The sequence below is a fragment of the Vigna unguiculata genome, chromosome 9, assembly GCF_004118075.2.
Source record: "Vigna unguiculata cultivar IT97K-499-35 chromosome 9, ASM411807v1, whole genome shotgun sequence".
NCBI classification, from domain to species: Eukaryota; Viridiplantae; Streptophyta; class Magnoliopsida; order Fabales; family Fabaceae; genus Vigna; species Vigna unguiculata.
In genome coordinates, this window is record NC_040287.1 from 5,361,059 (window position 1) to 5,380,748 (window position 19,690).

Consider the following 19,690-nt stretch of genomic DNA (forward strand, 5'->3'; position numbering starts at 1 on the left):
TCACAGCAAATAACCACTGCTATTTAACAATGAATTAAATTACAACACAGTTCTTAAGTAAAAATTATCTCATAAATTACAGCAGACTTGTTTCTACGCATGAACTTGTCAGTTTAAAACACAACCATGTAAAACACAATTGAACTTCTCATTTCATTCATTACTGCAATATTACCAATACAAAACACTTCCCCAACAGAAGTTACCTCAAACTTACTTAACCATTAAAGTTCCATACATAACTAATCACAGCTAAATAATAGTTACTAAAAAACTAGTTGCAATTGAACTTGAACAGCAACATAAAAACAAAGACAACTATTAATGTCCACGACAAAAGGAAAAAAACTTGCATGAATCTCCCAAACTTTTTCTCTTCTTGCAATTTCGCCTTCAATTTCTCATTTTTCTTAATCAACTCCACTATAACTTTCTCCTTCTCCAAACACACTTCATCTTCTTCAGTTCGTGTTCTACCACTGTCTTGAAAGTCCGGTGTGTTCCCTTCATATTTAGAATCCTCTTCATTAAACCATTCAAAGAAATTGCAATGAGAATTGGACTGCATAAATAAAACAAAACCATTAAGACATCAAACGAAATCAAGTTCACCCAATAAATACCAAATTTCTCACTTACAGCCCAGTTTCTACATCTCCAAAATAATCTCCCCTTGTTCTTCACAGTTGTTGCCTTTAGGAGCAGTAATCTTTCCCTACACCTACACAGTTTGGATGTCATATCCGACGACGATGAACAGGTCTGCGAAATTTTTGAACCACTACTCCTCTGCGTACAATGAATCCCTTTGCTCCCACTTTTCATCACCCTAAAACGATCTTCAAACTTCAATTTTGGCTGCCAATGAATTTAATACGATACCCCCCAAACCAAAACGAACACTACAAATTTAGGGTTTCAGAAAGACCCCAAATCCCTCTTTTAAAACGGTCCTAAAATATCAAGACCACGTGTTGTTCATCAATTCCTCTCAGCTGAAAACGGGATCCTTACGTGGCCATCCGTTAGACACGTGTGAATTAAAATTAACGGAGTTTAAAATTGGGGACCAATTCCATTAGATTTAAAACGTGGAGGACTGAATATGACCAAACGTTACGTGGGGACTAAAACCAAAAATTACCCAACATAATTAACCCTTAATTAATAAACTCATGTAAATTTTAGTTGAGAGAAATAGAGTGATAAGTTCTAGATTGTTAAAAATATTAAACATAATTATTGAACTGAATTGAATTAGAAAGAAAAAAGTATTTATTTGAGTAATAATTGCACGGAATGATTTCATTCATTTGATTTTTAAAAATAAAATTATTCTTAAATATTATTTCTTAAATTAGATTGAATTAACTTGTGCAATTAGAAAATATACTTTAAAATAGAGGATATCTATATAATTATTCAAATAATTTGTGTTAATTTAAAAATTTTAAATAACTCAATTTAGTTTATTTTCTTCAAACCATAAATTATGTTTTATTTAAAGAATTATACAATACAATTAATTGTTTCAGATAAATTTTAAGTTTACTTTGTTTCAGTTCAATTAGTAGATTTTTACTTGCTTATTTTTCTTTCAACATCTATCTGTTTGTTGAGAAAAAAAAAATGATTAATGAAAAGTTATGTTTATTAGGGAATTAATTTTCAATTTAGTTTTGGTTGAACAAGAAAATATAGTTTAATAATGATAGTATTAAAAAAACTATAACAGTCAGTTTACCTTTTAATACAAGTAGTTAATTAAACTTGTAAATAATTTAGTTTAATTCACTATTAAAATTAACTAGTTTAGTTTAATTCTGTATAACTACATCACAGTTTAACTTAGATTTTCCTTTTAAGCTAATGTATGACTAATTCAAAGTGACATTATGGTCAAATGCATTAAGAGTTTTAAGTAAAATTAGAGTGAGTATTGTTTCAAACATATTCATTGAGACAGTACCACGGCTCAATAGTTTAGTTCAGAAAAAGTTTTCTCATCTTATTAAATTATTAGTAAGTGTAATGTATTACTTGATTGATCTTCAAATGTGCTAGATTAGATACATATAATGACTTTGAAGTTAAAATCTTGAAACAAGTGACTTCATGTTTTATACAATTGAAGACAGAGAAGAGTTAAATGGAGAGGGAAAGAATGGTTGTTCTGCAACATGGACAATGAGAATTATTTTCCAACCATGGTTTCAAGCATCTGTCATGAAACTTATGTGCACAAGGAAGATGGATCAGTGTCTCTCCAACCCTGAATGATTCCAAGCACACGGCACAATCCTCTTGTTCAGAGGCCTTCCAGCTCCATCTACTCCAACTGAATTTCCTTCCACCACTTTTCTTTGACCCATAAACCTCTGTGTGCAACTCTGTTATGCTTGTTCTTCCACCCTCCACACATGTTGTACTCTTCTGCCTGTTCATTAACTAACCATAAGTTTTCAAACAAAACACACACAATATCACTCACCTACATGTCATTATTATTCTTCTAGGTGTCATGAACCAACAATTCCAAAAACTTACATGAATTATTTCAGCAAATGTGTAGTAGGATCATATATCTGATATGCTGAAATTCAACTTAGTCATGAACCAACTATTCCAAAAACTAAAAACAAGAGCTATTTGAGCCTGAAGAAAGCTATTTGAACCATACCATGACATAAAACACCAATTTATGAAACACAAACACTTGGACAAAGACACAGATATAGAATCAAAAAGCATTGAGTAGTGTATGATAAGTTGATTGAAAGACTACTTTAGAAATCCTACCGTTGATTGACATTATAGAAAATTTTACACTAGTTGCAATAGACATGAGGGACAGTTACTAAATCTGTTGTGGGTGTTATTCTCCATAGACAATTTTTTTTCTGCATAGTTTCTGGTCTTGTGAATGCACTTTTATGCAGAATGTCTAGTTCTTCATCTCTCTAGACATAAACTTTTGGAACTATGTTATTGTTTAAAGATGACCAAGCTAGGCTATGCTTTTATAGGATTCTGCTTCTTCAAGAAAGATAATCAGATCTGCATAAAAAAAAAAACCTTTTTGTTCTTGATTTTCTTTTGTGTACCTTTTGTTATCAGACATTCTTTGTGCTCTAAACTTGTCATCCAATCTCTGTCTGGCTTCTCTGGCAGCTCCTGCCATATCCTCATCTGGGTGTGTCTGGTATAACATGCCTCTTTGCTGATTCCATTGAAATCCAGGAAGAAAATCAATGATAAAAATGTGCATATAGATGAAAGGGGTTTTTGAGGGATACAAGGTACACTCACCTGTGAAGTGGACAAGGAAAAGTTACTTGCATACAAACCAAAAGAAGAGCGCCTTGTGGATACATGTGATGCTAAAGAAGTTGAGTTTGAATCGAAGCAACTATGGAATCTTCTCCTTCTTGCACATTCAACTCCTGGAAGCATTCCAGCCATGGATGGTGTGTGTTCTAGTAGTAGCTCACAACAAACTATGAAGTTGAACACATTGTGTCTGTCTTGCTTCTTATGTCATGATGAAGTTGTTCTACAATTTGTTGAATCATGGTTTGTCCTGTTCCTGCTAGTGCTTGGTGACGGAGGAATAGAAAGAGAATGATGAGAGTGGAAAAGATGGTTTGATTTGGAAAGCACACTGATTTTTATTTGTTAAAGCCAAAAAAGAGAAGTTGGTATGCCACAGCTGTTGCCCTACGCCATTACTTTCTGCGATAACTGGAAAGACAAAATTAGGCCTCAAGTTTTACATATTTCATCACTACTTGGACAGTTTCTTTGTAATTGTTCTTAAAATCAATTTGTTTATTTAATAAAACAACTACATCTTTTATTTATTTAAAATAAAAGGTTAAATATATTTTTGGTGCATTAACTTTTAGTGAATTTTGAAATTAGTCCATTTTAAAATTTTTGATCAATTTAGTCCTTCATCTTTCAAAATATATGAATTTAGTCATTTTAATCAAATTTTATTAAATTTATTTGACATTTCAAATGTGTTTCATAATAGTATTTGACTTAATATTAAAGCAAAAATATGTCAAACAGTATAAACAACTCAATTTCAATCCTGAAATGCGTACGAAATATCAAATAAACCTAATAAAATTTGATTAAAAAGGATTAAATCCACGTATTTCGAAAGATGAAGGATTAAATTAATCAAAAGTTTCGAAATGGACTAATTTCAAAATTCACTGAAAATTAAGACACAAAAAATATATTTAACCTTTAAATAAATAATTTTATTTATTTATTCAAAAACATTTACCATATCCTTGATGAAATCTTTTACATCAGCAGAACTCATCAAATTAAAGAAAAATTACATGATTTTATGATACTTGATGTATTTCAATTGATGACAAAAAATACAGAAAAAAAAAGTATGTACGAAAAGTATGTTATGAAAATTTCCATACTAACCTACAAAATTACTCTATATGATGATTTTTTAAAATTTCCAATGTCTTACGTTAGAACGTGATATTTCTATGTTTGATAGGACACTTTTGAAATTTATGTCAAGAATCTAACATTTCCGAAATTATATTCTATTATGCTATCTACTGAAATTTCCGCACATGAGCAGTGAAAATTGTATTTTATGAGATTCGTGTAACTTATTACTTTTTATTTTAAAAGCGGATATATTATAAAAAAATTCTTAAAAATGGATAACTTTTGATGTTTCCAGAACTTTCCAACTCCGACTTCCATTTCTTTTAAATTATAAAGATTTTGTATTTTCACACTTAGCTTTTTTTCAAATTTATAAAACATTTTGTGGTAATTGATAAGTACAACAAATTTTAATATGTTTTATTTTAGTACAATAAAGAATTATATTTTTTATACAAAAATTTAAATTTCATTAATTTTGTTTGAAATTAATTAATAATTGAAGTAATTAAACACATATTTGATATTTAGTAAATTTATGTGTTATTTTGAAAAAAAGTTAAAATTAATATACAACTAACATCGAAGATGTGATGTTTTTGATGTCTTTTTCTAATATAACATGGTTTGATTTGTAATTTAATTATAATATATCTTAAATAATAAGAAAAAATATATATCTAAAGAAAAACTTATGAAACAAAAGAATACTAATTTTATAAGATCCTCGGTTCAAGTAAGTAAAATTATACATGCGATTATTGTTGTTACGAAGGAGGAGGGTATTAAAGATGTATTTTGACTAAAGTGGAGAAGGAAACATTAGGACACTAGTATAGTATAAAAGTGGTGAGCTGATTTAAGAATTACTATCACATTTCAATAAGTTTCTTGAATGTATAGGAAGAGTGGATAGTTAGATGTCACATTGAAAGGTTTGTAGTTTTGTCCATGAAAATTGGCATGAAAAAGGTTTGCAATTTTGTCTACAAAAAATTGTTTTTAAAGTTTTTGGCCAAAAAATTTGTATGAAAGTTCACCCTTTTTGTAAAAAAATAAAAAAAAATAATTTTCATTTTGTGTGATTTTCAACAATGGTATTAGTTTAATGGAGGAGGTGGAGCAATTTGACGTGCTAAATGTTAAGAAGTAAATTTTAAGCCTTATTCAACTTTACAAAAATTGACTTGTAAGGTGACATTTGTATCCATTTACATAATAAGAAATGACCTTATCTTTAATCGATGTGAGATCTCCAACACACCCCTCCTTCACGTCGAGGTATATACATCTCGAAAATGGGACTAGATACTAATGGGTAGCACAATAGACCCAACAAACAATAAATCTCGCTAGGATAGACTTTAATGCACGATTCTACTGTCATGCTAAGAAGTGGACTTTAAGTCCAACTCAATCTTAAAAAATCGACTTCTATGTTAAGTGGACTTTAAGCCTAATTCAACCATACAAAATCAGCTTGTAAGGTGAGGTTTACACCCCACTTATACATTCTAAATGAGCCTTATCTCTAGTTGATGTGAGACTTCCAACACACACCTCCCATGCCTATGCATATATATATATATATATATATATATATATATATATATATATATATATATATATATATATATATATATATGTATATCGAACATGAGACTAGACATTAATCAATGGTCCGATAACAAGTAAAAGAATAAACCCAACAAACAACATTTCACTAGGATATGCTCTAATTCATGACTTCGATACCACATTAAGAAGTGAATTTTAAGTCTAACTCAACTCCACAAAATCGACTTATAAGGTGAGATTTGTACCATCTTATATGTTATGAACTTGCATTTTCTCTAGTTGATGTGAGATCTTCAACATTGAGTAGAGTCAATGTTGTGTGTTGCGCTCTTTTGCTTTTCTGGAAAAAGGTTAGTATTGATCATTTCTTAAATTGGTGCAATGACTTCGTTGAAGCTAGATGTTACTCTATTTGATGGGAGGATGAAATTCTCCTTATGGTAGTACACAATTCAATATTATCTGGAACAACAAGGTTTAGATTGTGCTTTAAAAAAGGAAAAGCCCAGTGAGATGAAAGATTCAATTAAAAAGTCTATGAGCACAATTAGATTGATATTAGCTTCTCAAATCAAAGTGATTGTGTTATCTCTCCAAGAAACTTGTGGAATTTGGTGGATAGTAAGTTTGCGTCAACAACTCTAACCCATTGATTGATGATATAATTAGATTTGTACTCATTGAAGATGGAAGATGGAAGTAATGTGTTTTATGATATTAACAATTTCATTGAATTAGTATCCAAACTAATGAATGTTAGAGATGAGAGTATTAAAGATGAGGAACATGCCTTACTTTTGTTGGCATCACTGTCTAAATCTTATAAGCCACTAGTTTAATTAGTCAAAGCTAGCTGAGAATAGTACACTAAGACTAGATGATCTGGTGAGATTTTTGAAGGACAAATGATGGATAATTCTCAAAACTCAAAAGATAGTCAAATATTAGTAACTAAAGATATTACTACTATTCAATTGTCATTATTGTGGAGAGTTTGGTCACATAGAGGTTAGATATGGAGAATTCAAAAAGGACTTGCAATGCATGAAAGGCATGATAGGAAATATAATAGTGCTCATTCTGCAAATTTAGTTAATCATGGGATGATCTTTAATATGTTAGACTTTTGGTCAAGGGAGAATATGTTGTTTGAACAAGATATTCAGCAATGTCACACATTAACAACTGAAGTGAGGAAAACAAATGTAGGGAATTATTATGAATATGATGAATTTGAGAGTTATCCAACAATTCAATAAATCTTTTGAGGTGTATAAAGAATTTCAGTAATTGTGTGTCATTAAAAGATTTGCACTTTTATCCAAAACAAAAATTGCGCTTTTCAATTCACCAACAAATTGTACGATTTATTGTTTTTTCCAAAAATATTGTATTAAGGTTTTTTGTTTTTGTTAAAAAATTATAATTTATGTACTTTTATTTAGATTTATGATTTTATTTGTAGGTGTACTACTGTCACTATTTTTTTATTATTTGATTCCCAACAATTATAACAATCAAATTAGATATAAAAAAATTAGAATAATATTAGGATAAAATTGAAAGGCAATTGGAAGGCAATTAAAATTAGAAACTGATTAAATCAACATCTTTAAAAGACTTTATAATCAAATATATTTCTTTATTTTTTATTTAGAACATTTTTATTGTTTAAATTTTGAAAAACTTCAAAGGACTCTAGAGAATGATAAGATTTTAAAAAGAAAAGTTCTATGAAAACAAAAACATTCAATATAACAAGAACCAATGAAAAATGTTTGACTAAAAGGTAAACCCAGGAGTTTTCGTCCTTAATCATTTTCTTGCCCTTTACCTTGATGAACAGCAGAATAAAAATAATGATATATGTTACTTGATAATATGAAGATAAAATATTCACATTTAATTGAAAATCTATATAGCACCAACAACTTTTAAGAAGAAATTTATTTGAAAAGCTGGTGTTTGTTTGTACAGCCATAAAAAAAATATATTACGTTTAATGAAGAAAAGTTTTAAGGGTTTGAATTTAATTATCATATTAAAAAAATCATGTGAAATGTATTCTAAAAGCCAATCCATCCAATTTTTAAATTTTTGAATAATAGAAGACTTTTTATCTTATAAAATATTTTAACGAAATACAATTGATTTTTTTTCCTACCTAATATCATCAAACCTATTTATACTATATTGCTCTGAAGTTTTGATTGAATAGCATACAATATTATGAAAACAAAATAAAATTGTGAAAACAAATATTGAGTCGAATCTATTGACAAGGCATCATGTGATCCCAGAATAGGTCCTCCACTTGGTTTTGTCGAGTCAAAAACTAAGTGAAGGGATAAAGAAAACAAAAATGGATGTTGATCTCTTTGTTATTTACACACACTCACCATTCACAGCCTCTATTATTCTCTCAAATATGTTTTAAAGGATAAGGACAAAGATATATCCCAATCATGTCACATTCTTGAGGTTGAAAATGTGATTATGATAGAAAAAAGTTAAATAAAATTAGTGATTCGAATATGATACAGCACTAGAGAAAAATTAATCAGTGTAATGTAAATATAAAAAAGTTCAATTATTATAGGATTTGGATGATATTTTCATGTGTCATAATCTTATCCTTTAGTCACTAGATTATGTTTAATGATGTTGCTCATGTTTGTATAAACACACCGATATATATACTTTTACAGGGAACTTATCAAATAAAACATTAAAAAATATATATATCATAAGAAGAAAAAATTGAATAGCTTTTTTCGGACTCTTCGTCTTTATTAAATGTTGAAATTAATAAATTACCTAATAAAAAATATAATTGTTTTTCTTTATCTTCTTTTTGCACTTTTTATTTTTGCTCCTCCTAAACTCATTTTCTTCCCCTTCCCTACAAAACTTCTTATGTTCCTGTTCAACTCTTAAACGCTCCAAATCTAATTTACCGAAACTCCAATCAACACACCATAAAGATTTTTTTTTTTTTGCTTCTATTTCTACATTTTATTTATCTTTTTTATTAAAATAAATTCACATATATTTTATAACAGAAGTGTCCCAGGCTAAATCTAGTAAGTTCGACGCTTCTGCAAATTGGGTCGGTGCTTCTCAGAACTGAGTCGTGTCTTCTTCGGTGCATCCAATAATAGGGTTGTGTCTGACACAAGTTTTTATAATAACAAATAAGACAATTTTGGTTTATTTGTAACAAGCTACCTTGTATGAAACAGATATTAGAAAAAGGCATAAAATGATATCAAAGCATGAACAAAACATAAATTATTGGCAAGTACCAAGTCAAGCTTCAAGTAGAAATGTGAAAGCAGATAAGCTTGTCAGTGGCACATGTTATAGAAAAACAAGTGAGCCGTGAAAAAGTGATAAACACATGAAGCACTAAGCAATTACATCAAGACTAGACAACTAAGAGATTAGTGGATGTACTACTTTAATAAAATGTTATTAGCAAACGCAACTCTCACAAGACCAGAGTATAAAAGACACATGAAGTGCTAATAAGGTTGTTATGTGCAAGTAACTTGTTGGGAAATATAAGCCACACAAGAAAAGATGTTGATGGAGAATAAATTTACTCCATATATATATATATATATATATATATATATATATACCCTAAACCCTATATATATATATATATATATATATATATAAAAGATACCAACTTGTTATATACGAATAAAAGAACAAAAAAAAAAGTTAATAAGATGTTAGAAATGAGTTTTGAATTTAATTCAATCCCACAAAACCGATTTGTAAGGTAAGGATTCATCCACTTATATATTGTAAATTGACTTTATCTCTAATTGATATGAGACTTCCAACATAAGTAGCTTTAATGTCAACATACTATCGTCTACCATATCTCATCTTAAGTAGTGATGGCAATGGGGCAACTACAAAAATAATTGTTTTTAGTTGGGGTTAAATTTGGTGTTTCTGGGGGTTTTAACCCCATTAATGGCTTTACCAGGAGTTAGCAATTCCCCTGGAAGAACTCGTGTGGCTAATAGATTACTGGAGATTTTTAGCAACCCCTGGTAAAGCGCCACTTACCTGGGGTTTTTGAACCCCCGTACTGCCTGAGACTTTTGAAACCCCCGTTACTGTCTGGGGTTTTCGAAACCTCTGCTGCCTGGGATTTTTCGAAATCTCTACTACTGCTTGGGATTTTTCGAAACCTCTGCTACTGCCTGGGGTTTTTTAAAACCTCTACTACTGCTTGAAATTTTTGAAACCCCCGCTACTGCTTGAAGTTTTTAAAACCCCCGCTACTGCATGGGGTTTGAAACCCCAATACTACCAACAATATTTATTATGACATTTAACTATATCATAATGTGTTTCATTAATTTTATTTGCTTTTTAAATGAGTCATGTAATTGTTTCTTAATTTTTAAAATGTGATAATGACATTCATTATAGTTGAGGGAGTGTTGTGTTATGATTTTGTAACTTTAGAATTAGTTTAAAATTGCATAAATAATTTGTGTAAAATATGCTCCAATGAATTAAGTTCTCAACAATTGAAGGATTAAAAAACCGAATTATGATAAAGACCCGGTAAGCCAAAAGTATATGATTCAAAAATTTAAAGACCCTGATAAAACTTCCGCAAGCAGTTTTGGTACTGCACATGATATAAAAGGTCATCAGCACTCGATTGTTGTCATAAAGACTTGGGGAGTAGGAATTTGAAAACAAAAAAACGGGTACAATCTAAAGATAGGATAAGTTCACCATTTTTACAGCCAAAGCAAAATTCCCCTGAGCAAAATAAACATGGGCCAGGTTTATCCAAACATCAGGCATCTGGACAAAAACACTACCACTGGCAGCTTCTTGAACCTACAAAAAATTAATAAAGTAAGAACTCACACAGATGGAAGTTTAAGCCCACTATACTCCAAGCTTTAGCACACATATAACAACCTGTGTAAAGATATCTTATGACACATCAAAATGACCTTTTTCTGCTAACACTACTGCAGCACCATTGGCAGCATATAAATTAGAAGAATGTTGAATTAGAACCTACAAATGTTTTGAAAATAAAATGTATCAGATAACATAATTCCATTGGTAGGACAGTACGTAAATTATACATGTAAAGAATAGGCAAAATATGACACTTCAGGAAAATGTAATTGAAGCAGTAGTGTTGAATCATGGTAATCCCAGGGTATACTGATTGTAAATAAATTTCATCTTCTCCTAGTAGAGAGAAACACATAAGTACTCACAGACAATCTATAATTGGAAGTAAAAAGTGCACTTACAAAATAGTATTTAATTGAATTACACGATAAAATGCAATTAGTGTTCATCGGTATTTGTGTGTCTAAGGAGTTGCACTCAATTAATATTAGCCTAGGAAATAGTCTTTACTAAAGGTTTGTTTAAATAATTTTTTTCTGAAACACTTACAAGAGACAATAATACAAAAGAAAAATGTTAACTAGATTTTTAAAAAGCTAAAATTAACTTCCAGAAAAATTAAGAAATTTAGCTTTTTTACAAGTTAATATATAAAAAAAATCGTGGACAAGTTTATTACAACAAAGAAACCAATAACGTCTGTTAAGAGTCTATATATATGGATGATATGCAAAACATACGATCTACATTTTTTGAACAATGTTGTTAAATAGCCACTATAGCAACACTATATTCTCATTATTGAATAATAAAGTGAATATTCCCCCCTTCTAAATTCAACTATTGAACAACTATTACGTTGAGAACATGGAACAACCTATAAGTTACTAGGTAAAAAATCAAGCTCGAACCCTTTAGTCTTAAAGCATGGATAACCCACAAGCCTACAGCAGAAATGCAAATATATGGTTGATTTTCTTTCTATGCATAGTCTATCTGGTGCTTAAGCTGTTCCAAGCTGACTATAGTTAGTTTTATTTCTATGCATGTCAAGTGAATGAAATGATATGATTAATGAAAATGCAAATATATGTTTACCAATCAAAAGTTAAGAAATAACAAAAATGAAAAAATAGCTCTTATTCTCATAGACAGTAAAAAAGACCTACTCTAGTATAAAGTTCCTTGTCCTTTTCCAAATGAGTAGCCTCTAGCTTGGGATTTCTCTTTTCATTGCGAATTGCTGCAAAGTAGTTCCAGTTTCCCTATCCAATTCACACACAGTGTATCAAACAAATTATCAAAGTGACACAAGTATGAGGACACAATCACAATGAAGATATTGGTGGAATGAAGAATATTAGATGCCAACACATGCTTTCCACCAACATTCTCACAATTGTAGCAGGAACAGGAATATAGAATTTGGAACACAAAGATAATAAAATGAAATGTCCGTTGAACAGCAGATATACCAGAGAGAGAGTAGCATATGGGTCCTTGCCATCCATTGCATCACTAGCAGCTCAAACTAGGAAAAAAAATTGTGGGCCATTTGCTTTACTTGGTGCTGCACTCTGTATTTCAATATACCACAATCCAAGGAAAACTTTTTTGTAAAGACACCAGAGAATACAAGGTTTATATACTGTAGTGTGCATGTCTAAATACAGTGATAAGATAGATATAAAGAAAATACATTTAAATTAATCTTCATTTGTTTATATCATAAACATAACCATAATTGTAGTGCATGCATTTCATTTGTAATTTCAAATAGTGTAGAGGCATGAACCTATTAGCGAACTAGGTATCCATCCATCACTGAATTCACCATGGTTTGGTCTATCTAAGAGAATCGAAAACATGGAGGGAAACCAAGATTTGACAGCATTAGAGAGTGGTGGGAGACTGAACCAAGTAGCTGGCTCTAGCTTCTTGAAACGCATCTGAATTCTGAAATTCTCTTGCTAAAGTAGGGAACTACACATAAGAAATAGAAATTGCACATGGACTTATACGAACGCTGAACATGAACAGGATCCCAAGGGCAAAAGCAAAATGTAAAACCTCATTTGTTTCGTAAAGACAAAATAAGCGTGTGAATTACGTCATGAATAAGAAAGATGAAACTGAAAGAGGAAGTGATGCTGGGAGATGAAATTAGGAAGACGAAATTGAGATGAAAATGAAAGTGCAGAGATGAAATCGAAAAAGCAGTGACGATATTGTAAGAACGGTGATGAAATTGAAAAAGGAAACAAAATTGAAAGCAAGTGTTTATTACCTAATTTCATCGAAAGAGCATCGTCTTTCTCCTCCTCCTAGGGCACGAGCCACAACTGCTTCGTCTTCCTCCTCCTACGGCATGAAATTGAATGACAAAGTAACACTCCCTTTAGTGATTATAAAATCAACACGGTTTGTTGATGAAATCATCAGATAAAAATGAAAACGAAAACAAGAAATGATGGAATGAGAGGCACAGACCTTGAGCGCGAGAGGCGGCACCGAAAGAGAGAAAGAGACGCTGCAAAAGAAAGAGAGAAAACGTTTTTAGCCAAATTAAAAATTTTGAAAAAAATAAATAAATAAGGTGAGAATAATTTTCTGGGGTTTTTGAAAAAAACCCTGAAGTTACTTGTGGTTTCTAAAATCCCTTATGTGTATATATTTTATCAGAGGTTTTAAAACCTCAACTGAAAAATTCCAAGTAAAATTATATATTCTTGTATGGGGACGAGTTTCATTATTCCATATCCATTTTAAAAGAAAAAATTTATCTTCATCCTCATACCCAAACTCAATGGATATCAAATTTTTATCTCATTCTCATCCCTAATCGGGTAATGGGTATATACTCATACACGCATTCGCTTGCTTTCTTAATGTTTTAATATCAATTAATTAGTTTTTATTAAATAATAAAGATTTACCGTAAATGAAATATGATATTATCAAATATTCAAAATTAAAAGCATGGTTGTTTATTCAATATCAAATATTTAGAAAGAAATTATAATTGTATATGTTTCAAATTAGAATACAAACAAAAAAATCTTGAAAAGCAAAACATTTATTAAAGTTGTAAACGCTAATGAAATTTAGTTAATAAAATTTAAAAATATATTAAAAATATATATACATATATATATATAAGCAAAATAAATATTTAAATTAAAAAATATAAATGTATGTTTACTCAATTATTTAAATTATAATGAAATCTCCTTTTATAATTACACAAAGAACAAAGATTAAACTAATAATAATAAAATTTCAACATGAATCTTTCATCTTTAGAATTTCAATATATGGATAGTGATAAAAAGATGCATAACAATTACATTAAATTATTATATTATAGTAAATAATTTTTGTATACTATTATAGCGACAAAATTAAATGTATGATAATGAGTTAGAAAATAAAAATAGTTATATAAAAAATTTCAAAATAGTATTCTACGTGATAAAAATAAACAACAAATAAAAATATTAAAAAAATGATCAAATATGTATCTTATAAACAATTTGAGAGACCATTAAATGAAATCGCACAAAAGAAAATAAATGTATAATTTTAAGATAAGATGAAAAATACTTTAGAGATCTAATAGTATTTTCCAATATCAACCTAGTTGATGGTTGAGAGATAACGAAAATTGTTTCAGTGAAACAATATAGTTTTTCAAATGAAACAAAAATTAATAATAATAGAATAAAAAAGATAATTTTTTTATATTACCTTGTAACTGAAAGATTTATGCTATTGAACACTTAAATTGATAGTGTTAAAAATCTCATGTGAAAAGAAAATATATAATAAATAAAAATATTAAAAAAAAGTAGAAATATTTAATTGTGAAAAAAAAATTAATTGACATACATCATTTGAACATAATTGCATAAAAGTTAACATAAGACGAAAAATATCTTAGAGATACAAATGAATTTTATGACAAATCAAACAATTAAATGAAATAAAAAATAGAACAGGTGTAAAATATATATATATATATATATATATATTAATAATTTAAACGTGAATGGGAATATGGCGGAGATGATTTATGACGGGTACGAGACAAAGACGAAACATATATATATCCTCATCTTCATCCACATCTTCATACTCAATTAAAAAAGTCACATATTTTTCATACTTATATTCATACCTAGTCAATGAGAAGATACTTATTTATCATTCTAATCTTAAGTAATTCTCCAATTTAGTTATAAATATAACTATGTTGTTAACAACATTTGAATAACCCACCATGTGTGAACTTAGTCCGTAGGTGTATTCCATATTCCATTGAAAATGAAACAGCTTACTATATATATATATATATATATATATCCTCTAATGGTCAATACAATGAGAAGGAATTATCAATCATCAAGAAGAGTTTATTACACTCAATCCACATTTATTCTCGTTACCATTGCCAATCTACCATGTTGAGTGTTCCAACAACATATTGACATGTTTCTATAGAAGATTGAATACATAGCCATTTAATTTACATCTCATTTTATCAAAGTCCATGAAATCATTCTCGTTTTAAATTACTAAAATACCTTCTTATTTATTCCTTTAGTCACTTTTATTTCTTTTTATAATTATAAATTTTTATATTATTTTAATATTGAAGAAAAGAAAATATGTATTTTTTTATATTGAATATTTTTAATATAAAGTTTTTTCTATTAGAATTTTTACGTTTTGTAACAAAAATATTTAATTAAAATTTAAAATAATAAACTAACGAATATAAGGAAACAATTATATTTGTTATTAGATGAGAACGATGAGGAGAAAATAATTTGATATATAATGAAAATAAGAATGCATTGCAATTTTATTTGGATGATAAAGATGAGATAATCTCCATTCTTATCCCACACGGAGTATATTCTTTTTTCCTATTCTTATCCCTATTGTTTGGATTACATTGGCACATTATAAAGCTTCACCATTAAGACTTCAGTTGATGGCTCAAGATAATCCTTCTTTGGGTCGTGTTTATCTTATTCTGCACTATATTGGGCCCAATGCTAACAAACTGCTTTTATTAAAATTATAACAAGAAAATCAAGTGGAGAAATTTGGGAAAGTAAACATTCGTTTAAGCTTCTACTCATTTTTAAGTTTGGATTTTGTTTAAATTTATATTTAATAGAAAAAATTCTCAAATTAATAATTTTATGATTTATTCTTAAAAAGAAATTATAAAAATTATTTGACTTTATATTTTATTATATATATATAAATAAAATAAAATAAAAAATTCTCTTATAACATATTTTTTGTATTTATTATATATTTTATATTTTTATAATTTTTACAAATTTTCGATACTCATTTTATTTTATAATATAATTATATGATTTATAATTATAATATTTTATATTATAATATGATTATTAAAATTTATAAACTTACATTCTAGTTAAATCTATATTAAACGTTCGAGATTAAAATACAGATTTTAAGTGAAGATTCAACGTATATTTGCATTATTGTTTTCTCTTTCCTTTCATTTTCACGAAAAATTGTTTATTTTGAATAGCATTGTATTATTATAACACGGAATCTTGCGAGTCTTCTGCAGATCCAACTACTCAAAAATACCACAAAAAGATGTCCCTCGCATTATGGAGTGTTTGTCGGCAAAAAAAATAACATTTGCATATGTAGGTTGAACCCAAAAAAGGACCAGAGACCAAGTCACTGGAACCAAAAGGGGAAACAAGAACAAAAAAAATGTTATGAGCCTTTTTTTTTATATTATAACAAGAATACAGAGATAAAATAAAATATATATATATAAATACGTAGTTCGAGTCAATTTTTTCCTCTGCACCAGTAAAAAGTTCTTCTCATTTATTACACCAAATTAAAAATGTAAGATACTTTTGGACATTTTCTCACCCTTCTATCTTTCTTGTCGTATTAAACGAGAGAGAAAATCTTAGTTTTTTTGTTATTGTTTTACAATACTATATTTTTATCCCAGAACACAAAGTATCAATATATCATTCTTCCTAGGACTTGCATATTTTGAAATAAATCTAATTTTGTGAATTTATAAAAGAATTATTTTGTGAATTTGTAAAAAATCATTGAAAGAGAAAGGTCCATTAAAATCCACTAAAACATTAAAAAGATAAAAGAAAAGACTACAATTCTCGTCTGAATTAATATTTTTACTCTTTTGTGTCGGCTTAATTTTCGGCATGGGCTTGGCAAGCGGTTGCGATATTAATTTTTCTTAATGATTTGAGGCTTGACTTAAAGTTCAGCAGTTGTCACTGAAAGATTCTGTGAATGAAATGAGAACATATCTTCCTGTCTCTTAGTTATTTAATAGATTTTTTTTTTCTTTTGTATGAGTATTATTTAAATAGGTTAAATATATTTTTTATTTTGAAGTAAAAGTTATAAATAATTAAATTTTTAAATTTTAATTTATTTATTGTCTTAATTTTAGAAATATGTAATTTAATTTTTTTAACTAAAATTTGTTAAATTTATTTAAAATTTTAAATGTATTTTATGATAATATTTGAATTATTTACACAATTTGATACAACTCGACTTCAGTGACAGTTTAGAAACATATTTTAATAAAATTTAATTAAAATAATTAAATTTACATATCTTTAAAAATAATTGATTAAATTGAGTCAAAGTTTAAAAGATAAATTAATTCTAATTTTTACTACAAGTTGGGAAAACAAAAGTTGGAAAAACAAAAATATATTCAATTTTTTTGAATATTTTTCGTAGGATACATTGGAAAATGATATTTATTTAAATAAAAATTTAACTTAATCCATCCATTAAAATTTTTATCACTAATATTCATCCATAAAATAGTAAAAACTAAAATCATATTTTCAAAAAGACTTAAAAATTTGTTAAAAAATTTTAAAAAATAAAAACATTTTAAAAGATAAATTTAAGAAATACAGTAAAAGAATAGTTGGATTATCTTTTGTCTATTAAATATTTATAAAAAAATCTATACATTTGAAAAATAATAGAATAAATGAATAATGGCGAATCTTAACAAAAAGAAATTTGAAGGGATCAAAATAATATACTTAAAATTTATATATTTAATTACTGTCACTAATAAAACAAGAGTACATAATTTAGTATTGATATTGAAATGTTCTTGGATGTTTCTCTTTAAAAAATTATATCCCATTCTAAATGATAACTTAGATATTCTCATATTTAAAAATGTTTTCTTCTTTTATGTTTCACAAAATAAATATGAAACTTCTTACCTGTAACTTTTTCAATCTTAAAAAAAAAAATGACTGACTTATCTAATTGAACCATTGAAGTTGAATTGATTTTTTTCGCATGCAATTTCCTTTTTATCACTCTTAAATAAATGAATGTATTAATTTATGATAATTAAATTAGAGTTAAAATCAGTTATAACAAACCGTATAATATATTATTTTTCATTTTATATTCATATAAAATAATATATAAAAATATAAAATAATATACAAAAACTCATGAGATTAAAAATAAATATTAACTTTTAAATTAATATTTTCCGAAACAAAAGATATTTTAATTTTTTTTCTTCAATAATAAAAGAAAAAATATAAAAAATGAGAGTAATTTATGTTTAATTTCCTATTTTTTCTTGATAAATAAAAGAAAACATGTAAAAATAGAAAACAAATACCACTAAAATTAAATAAAATAAAAAATAAATAATATCTTATGTTTTTTATATTAATATATTTAATTTTATATTTTTTTATTTATTAATATTATATATTGTTTTTATAAAAAAATGAAATTTATTTAATTTAAATTTCATTAATTCTTAATAATATATTACATATAATTTAAGAAAAATTAAAAAAGTCGGGGGTCGTGGCCCTGGTTATAACTATAATCCGTTACTGAATGACCTGAACAATGAATAGTGACAAATTGAGTTTTTTATTTATTTCAATTTATCTTTTTTCTCAACTCACTTGTACCAGAGAATAATTAGGTAATATTGTGCTAATTGAATAAATAAATGATAATGTTATTTCTAAAAATGAAAGAGTTTGAATCAGAGACCACAAATAAATTAGTTTATCTGGATTTTGTTTTAACCAGACATATGTAATGATCAATTATGAATATAAATATAAATAATATTTGATTTTTCAATTGGATATGAGAATGAAAATATATATGTAGATATTTACTTGATTATTGTCTTCATACCTTTTTTAATATATATAATTATTTTTGGTCTTTTTTTTATAACATTTATTTCTTTTAGTTATTGTTTTTATTTTTAATTGGTTGGCTTACCATGAAACCAATTCACATGTATAATATTTTCTTTTTTATTATGATCTTTGTGTAATTGTATTTAAATAAAGTAACATGAAACCAATTCACATGTATAATATTTTCTTTTTTATTATGATCTTTGTGTAATTGTATTTAAATAAAGTACGTAAATTAAATATTTATTACGTCTTATATTTGAAAGTTTTTTTAATATTTTTTTTGTCACATGAGAATGTTTTACCATAATATTTTTCATTATCTTTTAACAATTTGACTAGTTTTATTTTTAAAAGTTTTCTTAAATCTATAAGGTATTTTCATCTTATTATATCTTTAATTAGATTTTTTTTTGTGAATTCAATCAATGGTGTGTTAAATTATTTCTAAGACACACATTTGATTATTTTTACTTTTTTTAATCATTTTATTTGTTGTTTATTGTTATTAT

The 19,690-nt window shown here is 27.4% G+C and overlaps 2 protein-coding genes across 4 annotated transcripts; both read right to left on the reverse strand.

Moving 5' to 3' along the window:
- Positions 1-2,023: 2,023 nt before the first annotated feature.
- Positions 2,024-3,533, reverse strand: LOC114162353 (probable E3 ubiquitin-protein ligase RHY1A). The gene is made up of 3 exons (XM_028046210.1): positions 3,310-3,533; positions 3,105-3,220; positions 2,024-2,437 (listed from the first exon to the last, which is right to left on the reverse strand). Exons 1-3 carry the CDS (start codon positions 3,460-3,462, stop codon positions 2,146-2,148), a joined length of 561 nt encoding a protein of 186 aa, XP_027902011.1. The 5' UTR covers positions 3,463-3,533; the 3' UTR covers positions 2,024-2,145.
- A 7,037-nt stretch (positions 3,534-10,570) lies between these two features.
- LOC114162326 (protein CTR9 homolog) lies at positions 10,571-13,549 on the reverse strand. 3 transcript variants are annotated; one of them, XR_003599186.1, is made up of 7 exons: positions 13,405-13,534; positions 13,202-13,275; positions 12,710-12,897; positions 12,390-12,491; positions 12,084-12,179; positions 10,969-11,070; positions 10,571-10,884 (listed from the first exon to the last, which is right to left on the reverse strand). XR_003599186.1 is itself a non-coding variant. In XM_028046177.1 (5 exons), the coding sequence occupies exons 3-5, from the start codon at positions 12,423-12,425 to the stop codon at positions 10,756-10,758; spliced, it is 261 nt and encodes an 86-aa protein (XP_027901978.1). In that variant the 5' UTR covers positions 12,426-12,491; positions 13,202-13,275; positions 13,405-13,549; the 3' UTR covers positions 10,584-10,755. The 3 variants fall into 3 exon arrangements, 1 of the variants encoding a protein (XP_027901978.1); XR_003599185.1 differs by lacking the exon at positions 12,710-12,897 and having other exon boundaries at positions 13,405-13,547; XM_028046177.1 differs by lacking the exons at positions 10,969-11,070; positions 12,710-12,897 and having other exon boundaries at positions 10,584-10,884; positions 13,405-13,549.
- Positions 13,550-19,690: the final 6,141 nt, after the last annotated feature.

Excerpts from the sequence above, each read along its gene's own strand:
- LOC114162353 (XM_028046210.1), bottom strand. The coding sequence starts at position 3,462 with ATGGCTGGAATGCTTCCAGGAGTTGAATGTGCAAGAAGGAGAAGATTC. Across the intron at positions 3,221-3,309 it reads TTTCCTTGTCCACTTCACAG|CAAAGAGGCATGTTATACCA; the intron begins GTGAGTGTACCT and ends CAATGGAATCAG. Across the intron at positions 2,438-3,104 it reads AGAATGTCTGATAACAAAAG|GCAGAAGAGTACAACATGTG; the intron begins GTACACAAAAGA and ends GTTAATGAACAG.
- LOC114162326 (XM_028046177.1), bottom strand. The coding sequence starts at position 12,425 with ATGGATGGCAAGGACCCATATGCTACTCTCTCTCTG. Across the intron at positions 12,180-12,389 it reads CATATGCTACTCTCTCTCTG|GGAAACTGGAACTACTTTGC; the intron begins GTATATCTGCTG and ends TGAATTGGATAG. Across the intron at positions 10,885-12,083 it reads ACAAGGAACTTTATACTAGA|GTTCAAGAAGCTGCCAGTGG; the intron begins GTAGGTCTTTTT and ends AATTTTTTGTAG.